Source organism: Aethalodelphis obliquidens, unplaced genomic scaffold (assembly GCF_003676395.1).
Source record: "Aethalodelphis obliquidens isolate GAN/ISIS:26980383/991018 unplaced genomic scaffold, ASM367639v1 scaffold43, whole genome shotgun sequence".
In the NCBI taxonomy this organism is placed as follows: Eukaryota; Metazoa; Chordata; class Mammalia; order Artiodactyla; family Delphinidae; genus Aethalodelphis; species Aethalodelphis obliquidens.
In genome coordinates, this window is record NW_020837987.1 from 13842213 (window position 1) to 13863717 (window position 21505).

Consider the following 21505-nt stretch of genomic DNA (forward strand, 5'->3'; position numbering starts at 1 on the left):
GGTGTGGGAGAAGAGGGAGGGACCCACGGGGAAATACTTAGCAATAAAGAGGGGGGTGTGGAAAGAGCTTTGCTGAATGAGAAAGAAACACACACAGGAATGGGTGAGACAGTGAGTGAGAAACAGGGACAGAAAGAGAGCTACTGACCCAGAGATGGTGGGACAGGAATTTAGACAGAGAGACAACAAAGGAGGCGGCAGAAAAGAGAGCGGGAACCACAGACCCAGAACACAGAGATGCAGAAACAAGGGCAAAAGTGTGTCTGTGTTTGCATGTGGCTATGGAATGGTAATATATGAAGGGGTGTCCTGAGGGTGTGAGGTCTATCCCTGACTTGTCACTTCCTCACTTTAAAGCCCTTTTGGTCAAAGCCTCTGCCTCCTCAGCCCCCATTATCTCATCCCACCAACCTGTTCTTCAGACAGGGAAAACTGAGGCTGCCTTCTGCAGCCTGGCCCAGGGTGCCACTGACCCCCTCATTCAGGCTTCTGGGGCCGCTTCTCCTGTTGGATTTTCCTGGCTCATTCTAGGATGATCAGGGTCCAAATCACCCCTGATCCCAGCCAGGGGACAGGCCAGTTGGTCAAAACCTCATGCTCTACTCAAGCTGGACGATGGTAAGGTCTATTTCTTTACTAGTATAGGGTAAAGGTTGGGACAGGGAAGAGGGGTAGAAACCTGATTCCAACTCCCCACCAAGGCCAAACTCTTAAGCATCCTGACCTCCTGTCATTCAACCTTGCTTGTGCTCCTGCTGTGATAGGTAGCTCACTACCTCAAAACAGAATATCTAAGCCAACACTTGCCCTATCTGACTAAGTAAGATTTCTCATTTGAACCCCAGCTCCCAACTAGCTGCCTACATGTTCCAGTTTTTATGCTCCCACACACACTTCTTGACATATCCCCTCCTTGTCACTCTCTCCAGGGTGGGCAAGGTGATGTCCTCTGAGATCGCATGGTCAGCAACTTAGAAGCTGAGGGCCTCCAATGGTCAAATCCACCAGAGCTGATCTGACAAGTTGTGTATTAGAGCTCATAAACAGTAGGCACTCAGAAAATATTGGCTATCATCATCATCATCATTATTACCCTCAAGTTCATCCAAGAGAACTCCTATTCATCCTTCAAAACCCCCATTTGGTTTCACCATCTGTCTTTCTTGCCCAGATGGAGCTCTCAAAATCGGAGAGCTGTGATTTTTGTGACCATTTGACGAGTTCCCAAACTGACGCCTAGAGCAGCCAGGCCACCCCTGAGGTCTTTCAGCATCCAGCTCTCTTCTTCCTCTACCTGCCCAGTTCCCAGGCATGGGCCTCAGGCCCGGCCATTCCGGCTGAGGAGCGTGCAGACACAGGCAGTGTCAATTCGAATCCATCGCCAGCCCACACGGCCCTGGGCATCGGTAGTCAATGCCCGCACGTAGGACTGCTTGGCCTTACACTCAGACACCCAGTGCCTCCGGTCCACACCCCGGCAGCCTCCTCCACCCCCACCGGGGCCACCTTCCCCAGCGCTGTCAGCCTTGCAGCGGGTTTCAAAGAAGTACTGGCGAAGGGGACTGCCGCCAGCCGCAGGCACCTCGCCCAGCACCTCCACCTCGCGCCCACGCAGGTCCACAGCAGTCCGGCGGTCTGTCACCCAGCCGCTGACTGCGTCACACACAGCCAGCTCTCCGCGGCGACTCGCTGGTGCTGTCTCACTCACCCCCCGCCGACTGCGGTTGGCCGGGCTGCCAGTTGGCTCCCCAAAGGCTCCAGCCTCCAGCAGGAAGAGCAGAGGGGGCCCAGCGGGGGTACCCCTGGACAGGGCTACTCGGGGGGACAAGAGGTCCCACTCGGGGACTGGAAATGGGGGCAGGGGTGAGGGTGAGGCGTGGGGCTCCATTGGGACACTGGGGAGGAGGAAAAGTAGGAGGATGGGGAGGGAGCCTGAGGGGTGGGGGAGCATCTCGCTGAGCACCTGAGGATAGAGAGAGGGAAGCTGGAATTAGAGAGAAGGATAATAACTTAGTGGGGGGGCCGATGGGAACTTCTGTGTGCCAGAACCACAGGGAGGCGGTTCTGGCACTTGTTCTAGAACTTGGGGGGACCCTATATTCTAGGGCTTCGATAATGCTCAACTTCTAGATTAATCATAATTAGTCTACTATGATTACTATTAATAGCCAACAAATGGGGAAATACAGGCTCAGAGAGGTTAGTGACTTGCACCAGGTCACACAGCCAGCAAATGCCAGAAGTGGAACTTGAACCCTGTCCCAGCAACTCCACTCTGCCATCCTGCCTCTACAACCCCAAGGAACCCTAAGCCCTGCAGTCTGGAGGAGGTTTGAGTTTCCAAAATTCTGAGAAAGGTCATGTTCTGGAATCCTAGGGAGACCCAAGTTCAGCTTAAAACTGCCACTGTGAAGGCAAGACACTTCCTCTCAGGTGGGGCTTCAGTTTCCCTGTCCATGAAATTGGCCCAGGGCTGGGAGACACTGGCAGGGGTGTGCATATTGCAGTCTCTCTAGAACATTCTGGAAGCCTGTGGATTCTGGGACAGGATGGCCTGGAGAGGACTGATTAGAAGTGGGTGGTTACCAGACCTGTCAGCACCTCCTCCGCCTCCGAGCTCCGGGGTTGGGGGCCCCCAGGCTCCGGGGGGCCCCTGTGGGGGACGCAGGTGGCCCCCTGCTTCCTGACATCTCAGGAGAGGGAGGGGGCAACCACCTAGCGGAGGAAGGGAACAGGTAGGTTATAGAGGCAGGTGGAGGAGGGGGCCTGAACACTCCCCTTCTCTAAAAGTGTTCTTTTTAAAGTGTAAGGGACCAAGAGTCAAGGCTGCATCCCCCTGCCCAGGTGATGGCTCCTGGATGGAAAGCAGATGGGGGGAGGAGAGGGGAGGGGAGACGCTGAGGGTGAAGGAGGCTGGAAAAGATTACATCCTCCTCAGCCCATTCATCTCTCAGACAGGGCGGGGGCAGGGCTGGCCTGGACACCCGGGTCCCTGAGGGCCCACACTTAAGAAGCCCCGGGTCCCCGAGGCTGCTTCCTGGAATGTTCTCTCCTCACAGGACAGGCCAGGGCCCGTCCAAGACTTCTATTGCACATACCTGGCGTGGCCGCCTGCCCTGGCTGGGAGATGGGGAAATGGGAAGGGGGAATTGTGAAGAGGGGCACATGTTGACCCAACCAGAACCCAGAGTGTAGGTTCCCGGCTGCCTCCTGCCTCAGATCTGCAGTCCTGGGCCCTAGCTGCCCCCTCCTCACTCAGACCCAAGAGCCCCGGCCACAGCTGCCTCCTTTTTCAGGAACTCAGGTCCCCAGCTCCCTCCCTCAGATGCGGGAGTCCAGGCCCCCAAATCCCCCTTCCTTCAAACCCAGGAGTCCGACCCCCAGTGCCCTCCTCCTTCAGACTCTGGAGTTTTGTTGGAGTTCAAGCTCCTTCCCAGGTACTCAGATATACGGACTCCCCGGCCCCCTCCCCCAGAAGGTTTAGCCAGGGGGTGCGGACTCCTGAGACCCCGCTGGGGGTCACGGGCTGTCCCTCTGGGACACTGCCCTCCTGCCTCAGTTTCCTCCGCCAGGCCCCGCCCCCGCAGGCCCCGCCCCCGTCCCTCCCTACCCGGGGGCAGGGCGACCCGGACGCCGGAATCCCGGGGAAGGAGGCGCGGAGGCTCTTACCTGGGGCGCACTCGTCGGCTCCCCCGGCTGCCCCTGGCGCGGCGGCGGCTCCTCCTCCTGCCCGCTGGCTGCAGGGACGCCCGGTCGCCCACCGGCTCCTCGCAGCACAAGCTCCCGAGGGCCAGGGGCGGGGGCGGGGGCGGGGCGGCGCCCGACGGCGGAGGAGGGGCCGGGGGAATCCCGCCTTCCACACACGTGCAGAGACCTCGGAAGCCCGGCCTGGCTAGCTCAGCCCTCCGCCCGCCTCAGTCCCAGGAGGCCAGGCGCCAGCACCCACCCCTCCCTCCCTCAGACCCAGGAGTCCGGGTCCCCAGCCCCCTCCTCCCCCGGATCCAGGAGTCCAGGTCCCCCAGACCCCTCCTCCCGCAGACTCCGGAGTCTGGGCCCGCGCAGCTCCCTCCTCCTTCAGACTCAGGAGTCTGGACCCCCAGCCCCTTCTTCCTCAGCTCCAGCTGCCTCCTCCCTCAGACCCAGGAGTCTGGGCCTGAGATTCCTTTGCGTTCTTTTGCCAGTGAAGTGTCAATCCCCGGGCAGATTCCCACCCTCTGCTCTCATCCCCAACTCCCCCGGGAGCTCCAGGCCAGACATTAACCAGCTGGGCTCGGGAAGTGATAAGGCCCGAGGCCCCGGGGAGACGCTGGGTGAGGGGGGTCTCTCCCACATAAGTCCTCTCTGGTGGAATTTCCTGGGTGGGGACTGGGGAGAGGGTCTTGTCCTGAGTTCAGATAAGAGCAAGTCAAGGTATTCCAGGACCCGGAGATAGACAAAGATATGATTTGGCAACAGAATGACCTGCTTAGAGAAAGAAAGTGAATAGTGACAGATGAAGGGAGGTGGGGGAAAGGCACAAAAATGGAGAGGAAAAGGGGACAGACTCCCAGAGAAAGAGGGAGACAGAAACCCAGAGAGAGAGAGAGAAGACACAGATGCAGAGAGAGGAGACAGACATGCTAAGAAAAGGGAACAGAACCCCACAAGGGGGAAAGAGACCCAGAGAAAGAGAGACCTTAAGACAGATGGAGATCAGACAGGAGTTGGAGTCCTGGGACAGACTTAATGCTTCACCCCTCCCCTGGAGCTATTTTCAGGAGGAAAGCCGACACCTGCCTTCGTGGAGGTGGTGGTGGGGTCATCCCGTACCCCTCCCTCAGCCTAAATATAGCATGGCAAGGTGGCGGGAAGGGTGTCCCCAGATTAGGGTGTTCCCCTCACCTCTCCCCCGAGCCAAGGCCACACAGAAGGCTGCTGCGGTTGTTTATTGGGGTGGAGGAGGGGCGCTTCTCAGTCTTTGAGTGTCCACTCAGGTCACTTCCCTGACCTCGCCATGCTTCCCATACCCCTAAGCACCCAACATGCCCCACGCCCTACCAGAGGAACTTTATGCAACTTTCAGTCTCTGAAGGGGTAGTAGGGGTGAGTTTTCAAAGAGTAATGGGAAACAGTTTCCGTCTCCCCCTCTCTCCTTGGGTCTCTGTCCCCCTCTCTCTCTATCCCTCTCCTCTCTGTCTGGGTCCCTGTCCCTCTCTCTTCTCTGGATCTCTGGCCCCTCCTCTCTGGTCTCTTCCCCCTTCTATGGGTCTTTGTCCTCCCTCCTGTCTCTTACCCCCTCCCAGACCGCCGCCCTCTTCTCTCCTGCTCTCCCTCCTCCCCTTGGGTATCTCTGTCCTCTCTGCACGTGTCTCTTCCTCTTTGGGTCCCTGTGCTGGGCTCTGTGCCTGCCTCCCAGACTCTGCCCTGTGTCTGTCACTGTGAGGGGGGTCTGTCTGTCTCCGTTTCTTTTCCAAATGTGCCTTTCTCTCCATTTCGGAGAGAAGTGTTATATTATTTAAAGGTTACATTATTTTCAACCTTTATCAAACACTTCTCACAATCTGTACCTTCTTCTCTCTGTGTAAAAAGGTGGTTGGATTAAATCAGGGGTTTCCAAACGGAATTTGTTAGCCACATTCTGAGTTGTCAAGAGAGACTCCTCAAACCAGTTCACACCCTCTGATGCTTCACACTGGTGCTCCTAAGTGAGATTTCATTTGACCAAAAAAGAAAGGGGGGTGGTTTCCTAGCTAAAAATAACAACAACAACTCTCTGTAAACCACTGGGTGGATTTTAATAATGAATACAAGTACTTTGAAAGTTACCTGGCACACAGGCAGCCCTATATATGTTAATGATGTAACCATCCTCCTCTTCTTTCTCCTCCAAATGCCCTTTTAGTACTGAAAGACCTCTGACCTTGGGTAACCCCCCACCTCCCTCGAGCCTTAGTTTCCTCATTTGTGAGAAATGAGGCTGTTAGACTCGGGAAGTCCTGTGCAGACCAGCAGGCTGATGGGGACATGTAGGGTCAAGCAGCAGGCCACAAGTCCAGCCCCCCATCCCTCCCCGGGGACAAGCCACGCGACCTTGGGAAGCCACTCCCATGCTCTGAGACACTGCTTTCTCCCCAGGAAGATAGAGTGGGCCCTGCAGTTTGTCTGACACACTTCTTGAGCTGCGGGAGGGTAGGGTGGTGCATCCTGATTTGGGATCCCTTTGTGATTCCATGGAATACACTGTGCATCTCTCTCAGGTTCAGGGGCACTGACTTTTTCTGCCTTTTTCTTTCTTGGTTCTCTTTCTCTGGGGTGCTCTGGTCTCTTTCCAACTCTGGGTCTCTGTCCCGTGCTCTCTGGGTTCCTGATACCTGCCCCCTATGGGTCTCTGTCTCCCCCTCTCTCTGGGTCTTTTTCCCCTCTTGGGGTTTCTTTCTCTTTCTTTCTCTGGGTCTCTATCCCTCCCCAGCTCTCTGTCCCCCTCCTTTGGGTTTCTATCCCCCCATCATGTCTGAACAGAGTACAGTTTCTCCCCCTTTCCCCTTCCCTTGTGGCTCTGATCTCCATGTCTGGAAGGAAAACTCTATGGGAAGACAGATAGAGAAGGGGTTTGAATGGCAAAACAAAGCAGGTGTGGGGTAAACGGAAGGGGCATCTACATCTTCCAAGGTCACCCAGAAGCCTTCTGTGTGACCAACTGAATCTACAAATACAGAACTTAGCCCTGCCCCTTATGGGGATGACACTGGGCAAGCCAGTTCAGTTGGTCTCCTAGAGTCCACGTACCATATTCACTCCTTGACACATGATTCCTTCCCAGTGCTGTTATCCTTGGGTCCTGGCGCTACCACTAAATGCAAAACAAACCAGTATGGCCTGGCCCTGTGGTGCTCGTACATACAGTCCAGCTCAACCCAACGTTCCTCCAGGACTCAAGGACGGAACTTGATGTAACCCAAATCAAACAGTTGTATGACCCAACTGAACTGGTCCTACGAGGTTCACATGATTATACAACTCATTACGACTCAACTCATTGTAGCCCCGACAAACTTCTAGCCATATAACTCTACACAGTTCAACGCAACAGAACCCTGAAAGACTCCTATGCTCATACATTCCAACCCAACTTAACCTCATATGACCTAGAAAGCTCACATTCTATCACATGACTCTTCGTATTTCTACATGACTCACAAGTTCACAGAACTTAAAATAACATGGCCCTAGAAGAATCACAAAGCCACGCAGTTTCCAGTGTCTCAACCCAACTCTATAGTGCCATGCATGAACACACAATCAGTCCCAACAGTGCCGTGGGTGACCACCTTACTTGATCCAACATGGCCCTAGGGGACTCATAAAACCACAGAATCCTGCATAATGCACTTGGACAAGACTCACCTACACTCGTAACCCAACCCGACCCAACATGGAACTAAGAAACTCACAAAATTATGTGACAAAACCTATCTCCACACTACCCCAAGCTTTACACAACCCAATGCAATACAAACTGATGGAGCCCCCCCCTCAAATCAGCATAACCCATTGCCATTCACTGTCACCTCAGGAGGTACCCACAGGAGCTACCAATCCACAACTCAAGACCCAATAAGACTTAGTGTTCCCCAACTCATTACCACTTAACTTAGTTCTTCCTAAACCCAACACCCTCCCCCCAACTTTCCTTCCTCCCTTCCCTCCCTCCCTCCCTCCAAGGAAATGTGAGGTTCTGCAGACCTCAACTGTCCTCACACTTCGGTGACCATGTGTTTCCCAGGGGGAGCCCAGAGGAGTGGAGGTGGGAGCTCAGGAACCTCTCGATCCACAAACCCCCCATTGACCTTGCCCTCCAGTGGGCAACAGGGCTGCGTGTCCACGTGGCTGTACATCCCAGCCTCTTCGCCATCTGTCTCCCGGTGGTAAAAGTAGCTGAAGTTGGAGACAATGACTGGCACAGGTAGGGAAATGGTCAGCACGCCGGCAATGGCGCACAGAGAGCCCACTATCTTGCCGCCCACAGTGACGGGCGCCATGTCTCCATAGCCAACTGTGGTCATAGTGACCACTGCCCACCAGAAGGACTCAGGGATGCTGGTGAAATGGGAGTCTGCCCGGTCGGCCTCAGCAAAGTAGACTGCGCTGGAGAAGAGGACCACACCAATGAAAAGGAAGAAGATGAGGAGGCCCAGCTCTCGCATGGAGGCTCTTAAGGTCTGGCCCAAGATCTGCAGGCCCTTTGAGTGCCGGGACAGCTTGAAGATGCGGAAGACGCGTACCAGTCGGATGACTCGCAGGATGGCCAGTGACATGGCTGGCTGGCCCACCCCCCGCTGCCGGGCCAGCTCGGTACCCAGTGCCACAAAGTAAGGCAGGATGGCCACGAAGTCGATGAGGTTCATCACGTTCTTGAAGAAGGCTGTCTTGCTTGGGCAGGCTGCCAGGCGCACCAGCAGCTCGAAGGAGAACCAACAGATGCACAATGTCTCCACCACAAAGAACGGGTCATCGAAGGGCAAGCGAGGTGGGGGTCCATGCACTGGGCTGGAGCCGTTCAGCCGAGTTGGAAACTGCAGAGAGGAAGGGGTTCAGGGAGGACCATACCAGGGCTGGGACGCACTGGAATGGCCATATTTCCTGTTTAAATATTCAACTACTTCTTTACAAATTGGTCAATAGCTGCTACCCCCAGAACCCCGGTGACCTAGCTGTAGTACACTCCTTCTCGGGACCCCCAGGGAAGGCTGACTTTAGGGTCCCTGATCCTTCATTGGCAGGGCCTCCTGAAATAATGCTTGAGTAGGGCTCAATCTCTTCCCTCCCAATATCCCACCCCCAGAGTTGAATTTCCAGATGGGGAGGGTCCCCATCCTGGCCCCACTCCCTTGTGCCCTGCCCTCCCCAAACCCAGCCTGGACCATAATGGTTAAACACCTTATCTTTATGCCAAAACCCGGGCCGCTTCCCTCACGGCCCTCAGCTCAACTTTCTTTATGATGGATTCCTTTTGCCCCAATCCTCAGGCCCCACCCCTCCATCTGCAGCTCCCTCGGCGGCTTTCTTCAGGTCCCAGATCTCACTACCTCCAGCCCATCCTTCCCATTGGTTACTGCCAGCCGTATAGACCCCCAATTTTTCAGTCTCTCCTTATCCCTCAGTTTTGATTTCTTAATACACCTGTCCTCCAGTGCTCCTGCCCTCCAAAAGCCGGGTTTCTCACCTACCTCAGCGCACGGCTTCTGAAAAGGCAGGTCCTCCTATGTAGATCCTCAGGCCCCGCCCCATTAAGCTACACCTTTCCCGCCCCCAGCCCAGGATTTAATGTAGGGTTCCCAGGTCTGGCGCCGTCCCTGGCTTGCCCACCTCTCACAGCCCTTTGCCCACCTTTGATTGGTCAGGTCTTCCAACCAGGCCCCCAATGCCTTGCCTATCCACAGCCAGGCCCCACCTTCCTGAGAGGCCCCACCTCCCATTGCCCCTTACCCCACTTTATGATTGGCCAGGACCCCGTGGACCTCGTCCAGCTCCTCCCAAATCCCGCCTCTCCACACGCAGGCCCCGCCCCCTCACCGGGCCAGCTGCAGCCACCGCGGCGAGCCCCGAGTTGTCGCGGTCGTCGCGGAAGTCGGGCAGCGTCTCGAGGCAGAAGACGACGATGGAGACGAGGATGACGAGCACTGAGACAACGGCGAGCACGCGCGCGGCCTGCGAGCTCTCGGGGAACTCGAAGAGCAGCCAGAGCTGGCGCGCGAAGGCGCGACGGGGCAGGGGGCGCTCCGATGGCAAGGGGCAGCCCTCCTCCTCGCGCAGGCGCGCTAGCGCCGCGGCGCCCAGCCCATAGAAGGCCACCTCCTCCAGGAAGACGTCGAGCGGCACGTGCGCCGGCCGCCGCAGGCGCCCGCCCGACTGGTAGTAATAGAGCACCGCGTCGAAGCTGGGCCGGTGCCGGTCGAAGAAGTACTCGCGGCGCGCGCCGTCGTAGAAACGTCTGCGGCGTACCGGGTCACCGAGCAGCGTGTCCGGGAAGCGGCCCAGCGTGCGTGCCCGGGTCTCGAAGCGCAGCCCAGCCACGTTGAGCACCACTCGCTCGCAGCAGCCGCACGGCTGCGGGCACCCGGGTTCCATGGTGCGCGCAGCCCCGGCGACCTGCGGACGGACGTGTGGCCCCGACGCCCGACCTGGCCCGGCCCCGCCTCGGCCGCCGCCGCCGCCGCCGCCCCAGCCTGGTGTCCGGTGTCCACGCGTAAAAATAGCCCGGCCGTGCGGCCAGGACGCGGGGGAGGGGGCGCCGTGACCCCGGCGGGGCAGAGGGCGGCCGGGCGCCCTCTGCCGGGGCGCCCTCCCTTTACCCCCAGGCGACGCGGCGCTGCGCTTTCTCCGGGTCCACCTGGCCTTCGGGGTTCCTTTCCCTCTGTCTCTCCAACGCCTGAGATCTCTGTCCTGCGTCTCTCCGGGTTTCCGTGTATGTCTCTCGTCTATGTTTTTATGAGTATCTGAGCCGCTCTGTTCGAGTCACAAATTTCCATCTTTGTCTCTCTCTCTCGTTCTTTTGTATGTCTCTGTGTCTGGCTGTGTCTTCACTTTGGGTCTCTCTGTATCTCTGATCTCGGGGTTTTATCTCTGAGTATCTCTATGGGTCATTTATCCCTGAGCTTTGCCGTTCTAGGGTCATCTGTGGGGATTCCCGTCAGTCTCTGTGTCTTGGTCTCTCCGAATCTCCGTCTTTCTTATATTCTTGTATCTCTATCTCTGTTTCTCTCTTGTCTCTCTTGGTCTCTGTCTTTCCCCTCTGTCTGGGTCTCTCTGCGTCTTGTCTCTCTGGGTCTCTTCTGTCTCATTACCTCTCAGCCCACTGTGTCTCTGTCCCTGGGATTCTCTGGGTCTCCCCTTTGGGTATCTTTCTTTCCCTGTTTCTCTGAATTACTGCAAGTCTCTGTCTCAGGGCCTCTGGAGGACCGAGCCTCTCCCGAGTCATATCTCTGAATCTCTCTCTGACATTCACCCTAGGTTGTCTCTGCCATTGTCCTGGTGGTTTCCCCATCCTGGGGATGCTCCAGCAGCTCTAAACCCTGAGCGTGTGCCCCCCACATGGGGTGCCCTCGCTCGGGTTGCCCCTACCCCCACCCCCCGGGTCTCCACCTGGATTCTCTGCCAGACTTTCTTAGACCCAGCAAGGCCTGAGCTGCAGCCCTGAACAGTGCAAAAGGAGAGCAGGCCTGCCAGGAACAGGTCAGGGGTGGGCTGGGGAAATGCCGCAGGGTCACTCGAAGGGACCAAAGGACAGACAGACGATGGCCTTCCAGCCACCGGTGTCCTATGACACGGGGTAAAAATAGCCCCATCCGATGTGCTTGGCGGGAAGTCGTGGGGATTGGACACCCGGACTCCAGGGAATGATGCCCCGGGCGCCCTCTGCTGGGGGAGTAGAGAGAGACACTAAAGGTTTTAACCCCCTAGGAATTCTGGCATGTTCTCTTCCTGTCTACAATTTCTTTCTGGGATGCTATGTCACCATCCATCTGGATTTCTGTTTCCCTCTTTCTGTGTCTGTGTCCCTTTCTTTCATGGTCTTTGGCCCTACCCGTGTCTGGGTCTCTGTCTCCCCATCTCTCTGGCCTTTTCCCTTCTTTCTGGTCTCCTTTCTCTTTTTTTTTCTCATTCTCAGAGCCCACAGAGATCCCTCTTTGTAGGTTTCTGAATGCTGTGTGTGCACCGATCTCTCCTGCCTGCAACCTTATCTCTTAACACCCTCCTACCACTGAGCCTGGAGGTGGGCGCTCCTTCTTGCCACTTCCAGACAATTCTCCCTCAGCTCCTTTGAAGCTCAAGTTATCCATGGACACCTCTTCCCAGCCTTCCCTAAAGAACTCATCTCTTTCCCTTCTGCCCACTCCCACTCTTTCATGGAAGATTTTCAATGCTGGCTCTATATCCATCACTCTAAAACGACTGTCATAATTCTTAATAATTTCAATATCCCCATATAGATGATTCTGCTAAAACCTGGCCTGTACCCGGTTGTCTTTTCCAAAAAGGACCGTATTTTTTGTCCAAGCCATGTCACACCCTATCTTGTGGAGTCCATTCTCCAGCCTTTGGTGAGACCCTCAACGAACAGACCACCTTGGAAGAGACGCAGTGTGATTTCCGAGGTTGGGTCATAAAAGGCAACGTTCCACCCCACTCTTTTCCTTGGGACACTTGTGCAGGCTAGATGACAAGGCCCATGTGGAGAGGACTCTAGGCTACTAAACTCACAGCTCATCCCCAGCACCAGCCTGCAGCCACGTGAGTGAGCCATCTTAGAAGCACATCCTCCTGCCCCAGCCAGGCTACCCCCTGGAGGAGAGATAAGCCTTCTCCCCGAGGCCCTGCCCAGCTTGCAGACTTGTGAGTGAGATAAATGATCTTTATTGTTTTCAGTCATACAGTCTTTGGGTGGCTTGTTAACACACACCACGATACTAGATAATCCACACGTGGCCTCTTGGTACTCTGAACGCATCATTTCCATCCATCTTGCCCTCTGATCTACCCCAGCCCCCTTCCTTCCTTCCTTCCTTGTTTAATTTTATTGAGCTACAATTCACATACCATACAGTTCACTCGTTTAAAGTATACGACATGGGACTTCCCTTATGGTGCAGTGGTTAAGAATCCGCCTGCAGGGCTTCCCTGCAGTGCTTGAGAGTCCGTCTGCCGATGCAGGGGACACGGGTTCGTGCCCTGGTCCGGGAAGATCCCACATGCCGCGGAGCGGCTGGGCCCGTGAGCCATGGCCGCTGGGCCTGCGCGTCTGAAGCCTGTGCTCCGCAACGGGAGAGGCCACAACAGTGAGAGGCCCACGTACCGCAAAAAAAAAAAAAAAGAAAAAAAAAGGATCCGCCTGCCAATGCAGGGGACATGGGTTTGATCCCTGGTCTGGGAAAGATCTCACATGCCTCAGAGCAACTGAGCCCTCGAGCCACAACTGCTGAGCCTGCATGCTGCAACTACTGAAGCCCACGCGCTTAGACACCACTGCAATGAGAAGCCCGCGCACCACAGGGAAGAACAGCCCCCACTCGCCACGACTAGAGAAAGCCCACGCGCAGCAATGAAGACCCAACGCAGCCAAAATTTTTTTTAAATAAATAAAAATAAAATAATTTTTAAAAATAAAGTATACAACACAATGGTTCTTCCTATATTCATAAGAGTTTTGCATGCAAAACTGCAATCAATTTTAGGCAATTTTTGTTTTCCTTCCAAAGAAACTACACCCGTGTCTATCTGTCCCCCTTGATTGTGCCACCCACTTCCTCGGTCATACCCTTGTCCTTGTCATTATCAGTAACTACACACCCTTAAAACTTTTTTTTTTTTTTTTTGGCCACACGGCACGGCTTGCGGGATAACCTGGGCCACAGCAGTGAAAGTGCCAAGTCCTAACCACTGGACCGCCAGGGAACTCCCCAAACTATTTTTTTCTTCCTCTTTTTTGTTTGTTTTTTATGGGAGTTTAGTTGACTTCCTCTTCTTTTTTTAAAAAATTATTTTATTCAAGTATAGTTGATTTACAATGTCAATTTCTGCTGCACAGCACAGTGATAAAGTTATACATAAATATACTTTTTCCTCTTCTTTTCCGTTATGGTTCATCACAGGATACTGAATATAGTTCCCTGTGCTACACAGTAGGCAAACTATTGTTATCATCCCATTCTCTGTCCATGCACTCCCTTTTCCCACCAACCAACTTTAAGAAAAAAACTTTCAAGGGAGTTCCCTGGTGGCTTAGTGGTTAGGATTCTTGTCTTTCACTGCCATGGCCTGGGGTTCAATCCCTGGTCGGGGAACTGAGATTCTGCAAGCTGCGGGGGGTGCAGCAAAAAAATAAATAAAAATAAAGCCAACTTTCAAGCCCACCAGCAGGTACAATGCATTGACCCCATTAGATTCTCATTATCTTTGACTCCCCCCATCTTGTCCTCCCTCCCCTCTTCCCCCTGCTTCCACCGTTCCACGGTCCCCCATAAAGTCACTCTCCTTTGGATGTCTTTCCCTTCTTTGCCTATGATCCCCTCCAGGGCACTGTTGGGGTGAAACCCTAACCCTGTGCCTTCCCAGGGGGCTCTGAGCGGGGCTGGATCCCAAATCCCAGCCCTCCTGTGACCCTGCTCTGTGTCCTTCATCAAGGTACACTCAGCACCCACCCCCCCACAAGATGGCCATTCCCCATCTTCATTCTCCTCAAATCCCCACCACACCCTGGTCCTCCACCTTCAATCAGCTGATTCCCTCACTCCTCATTCTTCTGAAAGCGTAGAGGCTACCAGACACTTCATCTTCCCACAGCCCATTCTGTCAGCTGCCCAGATGCTCTGCTTTTCATCTGTCCCTCCCAACCCAAGACCAACATCTTGCCTTGTGTCCTGGGTCCCATCTCTCTGTCCCGGCTGCAGACTCAGCTCCTGTCATCACTCCTAATTCTCTTGTATCATTAATATGCGAGGCAGAATGATGTCCTCCCCCCACCCCCGGAAGATGTCCATGTCGTAAGTCCTAACTCCCAGAACCTTTGAATATGTTGGGTTGGCCAAAAAGTGCCTTTGGGGTTTTTTTGTTTTGTTTTGTTTTGTTTTGCGGTACGCGGGGCTCTCACTGTTGTGGCCTCTCCCGTTGCGGAGCACAGGCTCCAGACGTGCAGGCTCAGCGGCCATGGCTCACGGGCCAAGCCGCTCCGCGGCACGTGGGATCTTCCCGGACAGGGGCACGAACCCGTGTCCCCTGCATCGGCAGGCGGACTCTCAACCACTGCGCCACCAGGGAAGCCCGTGCCTTTGGTTTTTAAAGATACATTTTTCATTTTCACCAAGAACTTTATTGAACACCGTATTCACCTTTTTGTTCCACTACCTTCTGCCATTTTTCAGGTGACTTCATAATTCCATATTCTCAAAACTTTTAACCTTTTTGAGCAAAGAACTGTTCCAGGTGCCTTTTACAGTCTTCCAGGGAACTGAAATTTTTTCCATTAAGAGAATTTTGTAAAGACCGAAATAAATGTAAATCCGAAGGTGCAATGACTGGTGAATATGAATATGGTGGATGAATCAGAACTTCCCAGCCAAGCTGTAACAGTTTTTGCCTGGTCATCAAAGAAACATGCAGTCTTGCGTTATCCTGATGGACGATTATGCGTTTTCTGTTGACTAATTCTGCACGCTTTTTGTCGAGTGCTGCTTTCATTTGGTCTAATTGGGAGCAGTACTTGTTGGAATTAATCATTTGGTTTTCCAGAAGGAACTCATAATAGAGGATTCCCTTCCAATCCCACCATATACACAGCATCACCTTCTTTGGATGAAGACCAGCCCCTGCTGTGGTTGGCGGTGGTTCATTTCACTTGCTCCATGATCTCTTCCGTTCCACATGATTGTACAGTATCCACTTTTCATTGCCCGTCACAATTTGTTTTAAAAACGGAACGTTTTCGTTACGTTTAAGTAGAGAACCACATGCACAAATACAGTCAAGCAAGTTTTTTTCGCTTAACTTACGTGGAACCCAAACATCAAAGGGATGAACATAACCAAGCTGGTGCAAATGATTTTCAACGCTCGATTTGGATATTTTCAGTGTCAGCTATCTCCTGTGTGGTATAATGTTTTGTTTTATTTTTTAAATTTTATTTATTTGTTTGTTTGTTTTGACTGTGTTGGATCTTTGCGGCTGTGCATGGGCTTTCTCTAGTTGTGGCGAGTGGGATCTACCCTTCGTTGCAGTGCGTGGGCTTCTCATTGCGGTGGCTTCTCTTGTTGCAGAGCAGGGGCTCTAGGCACACGGGCTTCAGTAGCTGTGGCACATGGGCTCAGTAGTTGTGGCGCACGGGCTTAGTTGCTCCGCAGCATGTGGGATCTTCCTGAACCAGGGCTCAAATCCGTGTCCCTTGCATTGGCAGGTGGATTCTTAACCACTGCGCCACCACGGAAGCCCTGCGTGGTGTAATGTTGATTGTTCTCAATTAATGTTTCGATTTGATCGCTATCAACTTCAACTGGTCTACCGGACCGTGGAGCATCGTCCAGCGAGAAATCTCCAGGACGAAACTTAACAAACCACTTTTGACATGTTCAGTCAGTCACAGCACCTTCTCCATACACTGCACAAATCTTTTTTTTTTTTGCGTTTCAGTTGCGTTTTTACCTTTCTTGAAATAATAAAGCATAAAATGCCAGAAATGTTGCTTTTTTTCTTCCATCTTCAATATTAAAATGGCTACACAAAAATTCACCAGTTTTGATACGTCTTTTTTAAAATGCACGCTGATATGACAAGCTGTCACATACAATCTAACAAAATTGTTTCAAATGAAGTTAAAGACAACTAAGTGCTACTAGAGCCATCTTACAGAAAAAAACGAATGAACCTTTTGGCCAACCCAATACTATATGACAAAAGGGACTTTGTGGGTGTGATTAAATTAAGGCTCTTGAGTTGGGGAGATTATCCCAGATGACCTCGGTGGCCCCAAGGTAATCACAAGGGTCTTTACAAGAAGGAGGTAGGAAGGTCAGATTCTTAGATGATGTGAGGATAGATGTACAGGTAAGAAATTAAAATAAAATAGAAAATACTTAAAAATGGGGACTTCCCTGGTGGCCAGGTGGTTAAGACTCCACGCTTCCACTGCAGGGGGCACGAGTTTGATCCCTGGTCGGGGAACTAAGATCCTGCATGCTGTGCATGGTGCCGGGGGAAAAGAAGATAAAAGACAAAAAATAATAGTAATTAAAAATGAAAAAACAAAAAAAGTAGAGGTCAGAGAGGAGAAAGATGCTACTTTGCTGACTGTGAAGCTGGAGGGAAGGGCCATGAGCCAGGGAATATAGGTAGCCTCTAGAAGCTGGAGAAAGCAAACAAGGAAATGACTTCTGTCCTAGAACCTCCAGAAGGAACACAGCCCTGTGGACCCATTTAAGAATTCCAACCTCCAGAACTGTAGGGTAATAAATGTGTATTGTTTTAAGCCACTAAGTTTGTGGTAATTTGTTACAGCAGCCAATAGGAAACTAACGCAGATGTGTTATGTCAATTTCAATGTCAGTTTCTCCTATTCCTCGGTATCAGGTTCTCATTCCTGTGTTATAATAAGATCTTTTTTCTTTGCTTTACTTTTAATTTTGAAATATTTTCAGACTTACAAAAGTGTGGCAAAGATAGCACAGAGAATTCGTGATATCCTTCACCCAGTTTCCCCTAATGTTAGCGTCTCACATTGCCAAGGTTCATTTGTTAAAATGGAGAAATTGACACTGGTACAATGCTGTTGACTAAATGACGTTCCAATTGCCTCCATTTCCCCACTAATTTCCTTTCTTTCTTCCAGGATCCAGCCCAGGGTACCACATTGCATTTAGCTGTCATGTCCCCTTAGCCTCCTGCAATTCTGCAATCGTTTCTTACTTTTTCCTTGTCTTTAATGACCTCAACACTTTTGAAGAATACTGGTCAGTTACTTTGCAGACTGTCCCTCAATTTGCATTTATCTTGCATTGTCTTGTCTTGATAAGATTGAGATTATAGTATTTTGCGGGGAGAGAGGATGCCACACAGTTCAAGTTCCCTTCTCATCACATCATATTGGGGGCACATCATGTTGCTATATCTTATCACCGGTGACATTAATTTTGATCACTTGGTTAGGCTAGTGTCTGCTGGGTTTCTCCATTATAAAGTTATTATTTTTTCCCTTTGTCATTAATGAATTAATTTGGGGAAGCCAGTTTTTTGGTTTGGTCGAGTTTATTGAGATTTAATTCTCATACAATAAAATTGACCCTTTACATGTACACTTCTATGAATTTTGGCAGATAGTTATGTAACTGCCACTATAGTAAAGATATAGAACCTTCCATCCTTCCCCCCAAGTTCCCTCCTTCCCTTTGTAGTCAGCTGCCTCCCCCACTTCCAGCTCTTGGAAACAACTGCTCTGTTTTCTCTCCCTCTGTTCTTGTAGTTTTGCCTTTTCCAGAATGTCAAATATAGTTGACCCTTGAGCAATGCTCCAGGTCGGACAGGGGTGCTGACAGTCCACGCAATTGAAAAATCTGAGAACTGTGGTTCCTCCATATCCACGGTTCTGCATTCAGGAATTCAACCAACCGGATCGTTTAGTGCTGCAGTATTGACTACGGAAAAAAAATCCACGTAGAAGTGGACCTGCGCAGTTCAAACCCGTGTTGTTCAAGGGTCAAGTGTAAATGAAATCATAGGATATGTAGCCTTTTCAGTATGGCTTCTTACACTTAGCATAATGCATGGAAGATTCATTCCTGTTGTGTGTATCAGTAGCTCTTTCCTTTACGGATTTTTTTAAAATTAATTAATTAACTCATTTTTTGTCTGCGTTGGGTCTTCATTGCTGTGTGCGGGCTTTCCCTAGTTGTGGAGAGCGGGGTTTAATCTTCGTTGTGGTGCGCAGGCTTCTCATTGCAGTGGCTTCTCTTGTTGCGGAGCACGGCCTCTAGGTGTGCAGGCTCAGTAGTTGTGGCGCACGGGCTTAGTTGTTCCGCAGTATGTGGAATCTTCCCGGACCAGGGCTCGAACCCGTGTCCCCTGCACTGGCAGGCGGATTCTTAACCACTGTGCCACCAGGGAAGTCCCTACATTTTATTTTATTTTATTTTATTATTATTATTATTATTTTTTTTTTTTTTGCGGTACACGGGCCTCTCACTGTTGTGGCCTCTCTCGTTACGGAGCACAGGCTCCGGACGCGCAGGCCCAGCAGACATGGCTCATGGGCCCAGCCGCTCCGCGGCATGTGGGATCCTCCCGGACCGGGGCATGAACCCGTGTCCCCTGCATCGGCAGGCGGACCCACAACCACTGTGCCACCAGGGAAGCCCCATTTTATTTTTCATTGAAGTAGAGTTGACTCTTTTTCATTCTTAACATTCAGTACTATTCCAAGGCATGTGTGCCCATGTGTTTATCCATTCCCTGTATGAAGGACGTTTGAGTTTCATTTAGTTTTTGGCAATTATGGAGAAAGCTGCTATAAAAATTATGTACATGTTTTTGCGTGAACATAAGTTTTCAGGTCTCCTGAATAAGTAGCTAAGAGTGAGCTTACTGGGTTTTACGATAAGTATATGCTTAATTTTTTTTTTTTTTTTTTTGCCATCAGCAGATAATTCTGCTATAAGACCTTCTATCTTAACATCTTTTCTATCCTAAAAAAAAAAAAAAATTCCCTGGAGGTCCAGTGATTAGGACTCCGCACTTCCAATGCAGGGGGCATGGGTTCGATCCCTGGTCAGGGAACTAAGATCCCACAAGCCGTGTGGCGTGGCCAAAAAAACCCAAACACCCAAAACCCAACCTTCCTTGACTCCACTTCCCTCTCCTTCTATTATCACCTCTCTCTGTTCCCTTTGTAGCAAAACTTCTCTAAAAATTTTCCCTACCTGAGGTCTCTGCTTCATCTCCCATTGTTTAGTCAAGGTCATCTATGGTAGCCAAACCTCAGTCCTTATGTTTCTGCATTTCTCAGCAGCATTAGACACTCTGAACACTGCCTCTTCTTCCTCCTTTTTTCTTTTCCTGTGTTCTTTTTTAAAAAAATTTTATTGGAGTATAGTTGATTTACAATGTGTTAGTTTCAGGTATACACCTTAGTGATTCAGTTATACATACACATATATTCATTCTTTTTCAGATTCTTTCCCCATATAGTTTATTACAGAATATTGAGTAGAGTTCCCTGTGCTATACGGTAGGTCCTTGTTGGTTATCTATTTTATATATAGTAGTGTGTGTATGTTAGTCCCAAGCTCCTAATTTATCCCTCCTCACCATGTTTCCCTTTTGGTAACCATAAATTTGTTTTCGCAATCTGTGAGTCTGTTTCTGTTTTGTAAGTAAGTTCATTTGTATCATTTTTTAAAAATTAGATTCCACATATGAATGATATCATATGATAATTGTCTTTCTCTGTCTGACTCGCTTCACTTAGTATTGATAATCTCTAGGTCCATCCTCCTCCTTTTTTCTTTTTTTATTGAGTGAAAGATTCTTTAAATTCTATAGTGCTTTACAATTTTCAAAAGTTTCACACAAGTGATTTCATATAGTCCCATAATAACCTTTTTTCCCCCCTACCCCTATTATGTCCCTGCCCCCTTCCCTCTCCCCACTGGTAGCCACTAGTTTGTTATCTATGTCTGTGAATCTGCTTCTTTTTTATTATATTCGCTAGTTTGTTGTATTTTTCAGACTCCACATATAAGTGATATCATACAGTATTTGTCTTTGTCTGACTTATTTCACTTAGCATAATGCCCTCCAAGTTATCCAGGTTGCAGCAAATGGCAAAATTTCATTCCTCTTTATGGCTGCGTAGTATTCTGTTGTATATATACACCACGTCTTCTTTATCCATTCATCTGCTGATGGACACGTAGATTGCTTCCATATCTTGACACTGCCTCCTTTTTTTAATTTTTATTTTTTTTATTTAATAATTGTTTTTTGGCTGCGTTGGGTCTTCATTGCAGTGTGTGGGCTTCTTATTGCTGTGGCTTCTCTTGTTGCGGAGCACTGGCTCTAGGCGTGTGTGCTTCAGTAGTTGCAGCACGCAGGCTCAGTAGTTGTGGCTCACGGGCTTAGTTGCTCCGCGGCATGTGGGATCTTCCAGGACCAGGGATTGAACCCGTGTCCCTTGCATTGGCAGGCGGATTCTTAACCACTGCACGCCAGGGAAGCCCAACACTGCCTCCTTGAAGCACTTTCCTTCTTGGCTTCCTGGACACCCAACTCTCCTGGTTTTTCTCCTACATTTGTGATCACTCCTACTCAGTCTCCTTTGCTGGGTCTTCTTGCTTTATCTGAATTCTGATGGAGGGCCTTGGGACTTGGTGCTCAGATGTCTTCCCCTCTCCATCTTCTCTCCTCTCCTAACTGAGTTCATTCAGTCACATGGCTTCAAATACTACGTCTACTCCAATGATTCCCAAATCTAGGTTTCCAGGCCCAAATTCTTCCGTGATTGCCATATCTTCCAACTTTCAACTCCACAGCTCCACTTGAGTGTCAAACAGACATCTCTGGCGTGTCCAAACCCAGAAGTCCTCCTCAACAATCCCACTCTTCCCCACGTCTTCCCTCTGTAAATCAGTGGCACCACCAATTACCCAGTTGCTTAGCCTACAAATCTAGGAGCGAGGATTATTATTATTTTTTATTTAAGTGTAGTTGACTTACAATCTTGTGTTAGCTTCAGTGTACAGCAAAGTGATTCAGTTATACATGTATACGTATATAGAGAGATTCTTTTTCAGATGATTTTTCCTTACAGGTTATTACAAAATATTGAGTATACTTGCCTATGCTATACAGTAGGTCCTTGCTGGTTATCTATTTTATATATAGTAGTGTGTATATGTTAACCCCAACTCCTAATTTAACCCTCCCCGCCTTTCCCCTTCGACAACTGTATATTTGTTTTTCTATATCTGTGGGTCTATTCCTGCTTTGT

At 50.9% G+C, this 21505-nt stretch overlaps 2 protein-coding genes across 2 annotated transcripts; both read right to left on the bottom strand.

Moving 5' to 3' along the window:
• Window positions 1–123: 123 nt before the first annotated feature.
• On the bottom strand, window positions 124–3796 carry NTF4 (neurotrophin 4). Its single transcript, XM_027080149.1, has 3 exons — window positions 3670–3796; window positions 2592–2715; window positions 124–1963 (listed from the first exon to the last, which is right to left on the bottom strand). The coding sequence occupies exon 3, from the start codon at window positions 1949–1951 to the stop codon at window positions 1319–1321; it is 633 nt and encodes a 210-aa protein (XP_026935950.1). The 5' UTR covers window positions 1952–1963; window positions 2592–2715; window positions 3670–3796; the 3' UTR covers window positions 124–1318.
• A 2032-nt stretch (window positions 3797–5828) lies between these two features.
• On the bottom strand, window positions 5829–10235 carry KCNA7 (potassium voltage-gated channel subfamily A member 7). Its single transcript, XM_027079269.1, has 2 exons — window positions 9553–10235; window positions 5829–8552 (listed from the first exon to the last, which is right to left on the bottom strand). The coding sequence occupies exons 1-2, from the start codon at window positions 10105–10107 to the stop codon at window positions 7734–7736; spliced, it is 1374 nt and encodes a 457-aa protein (XP_026935070.1). The 5' UTR covers window positions 10108–10235; the 3' UTR covers window positions 5829–7733.
• Window positions 10236–21505: the final 11270 nt, after the last annotated feature.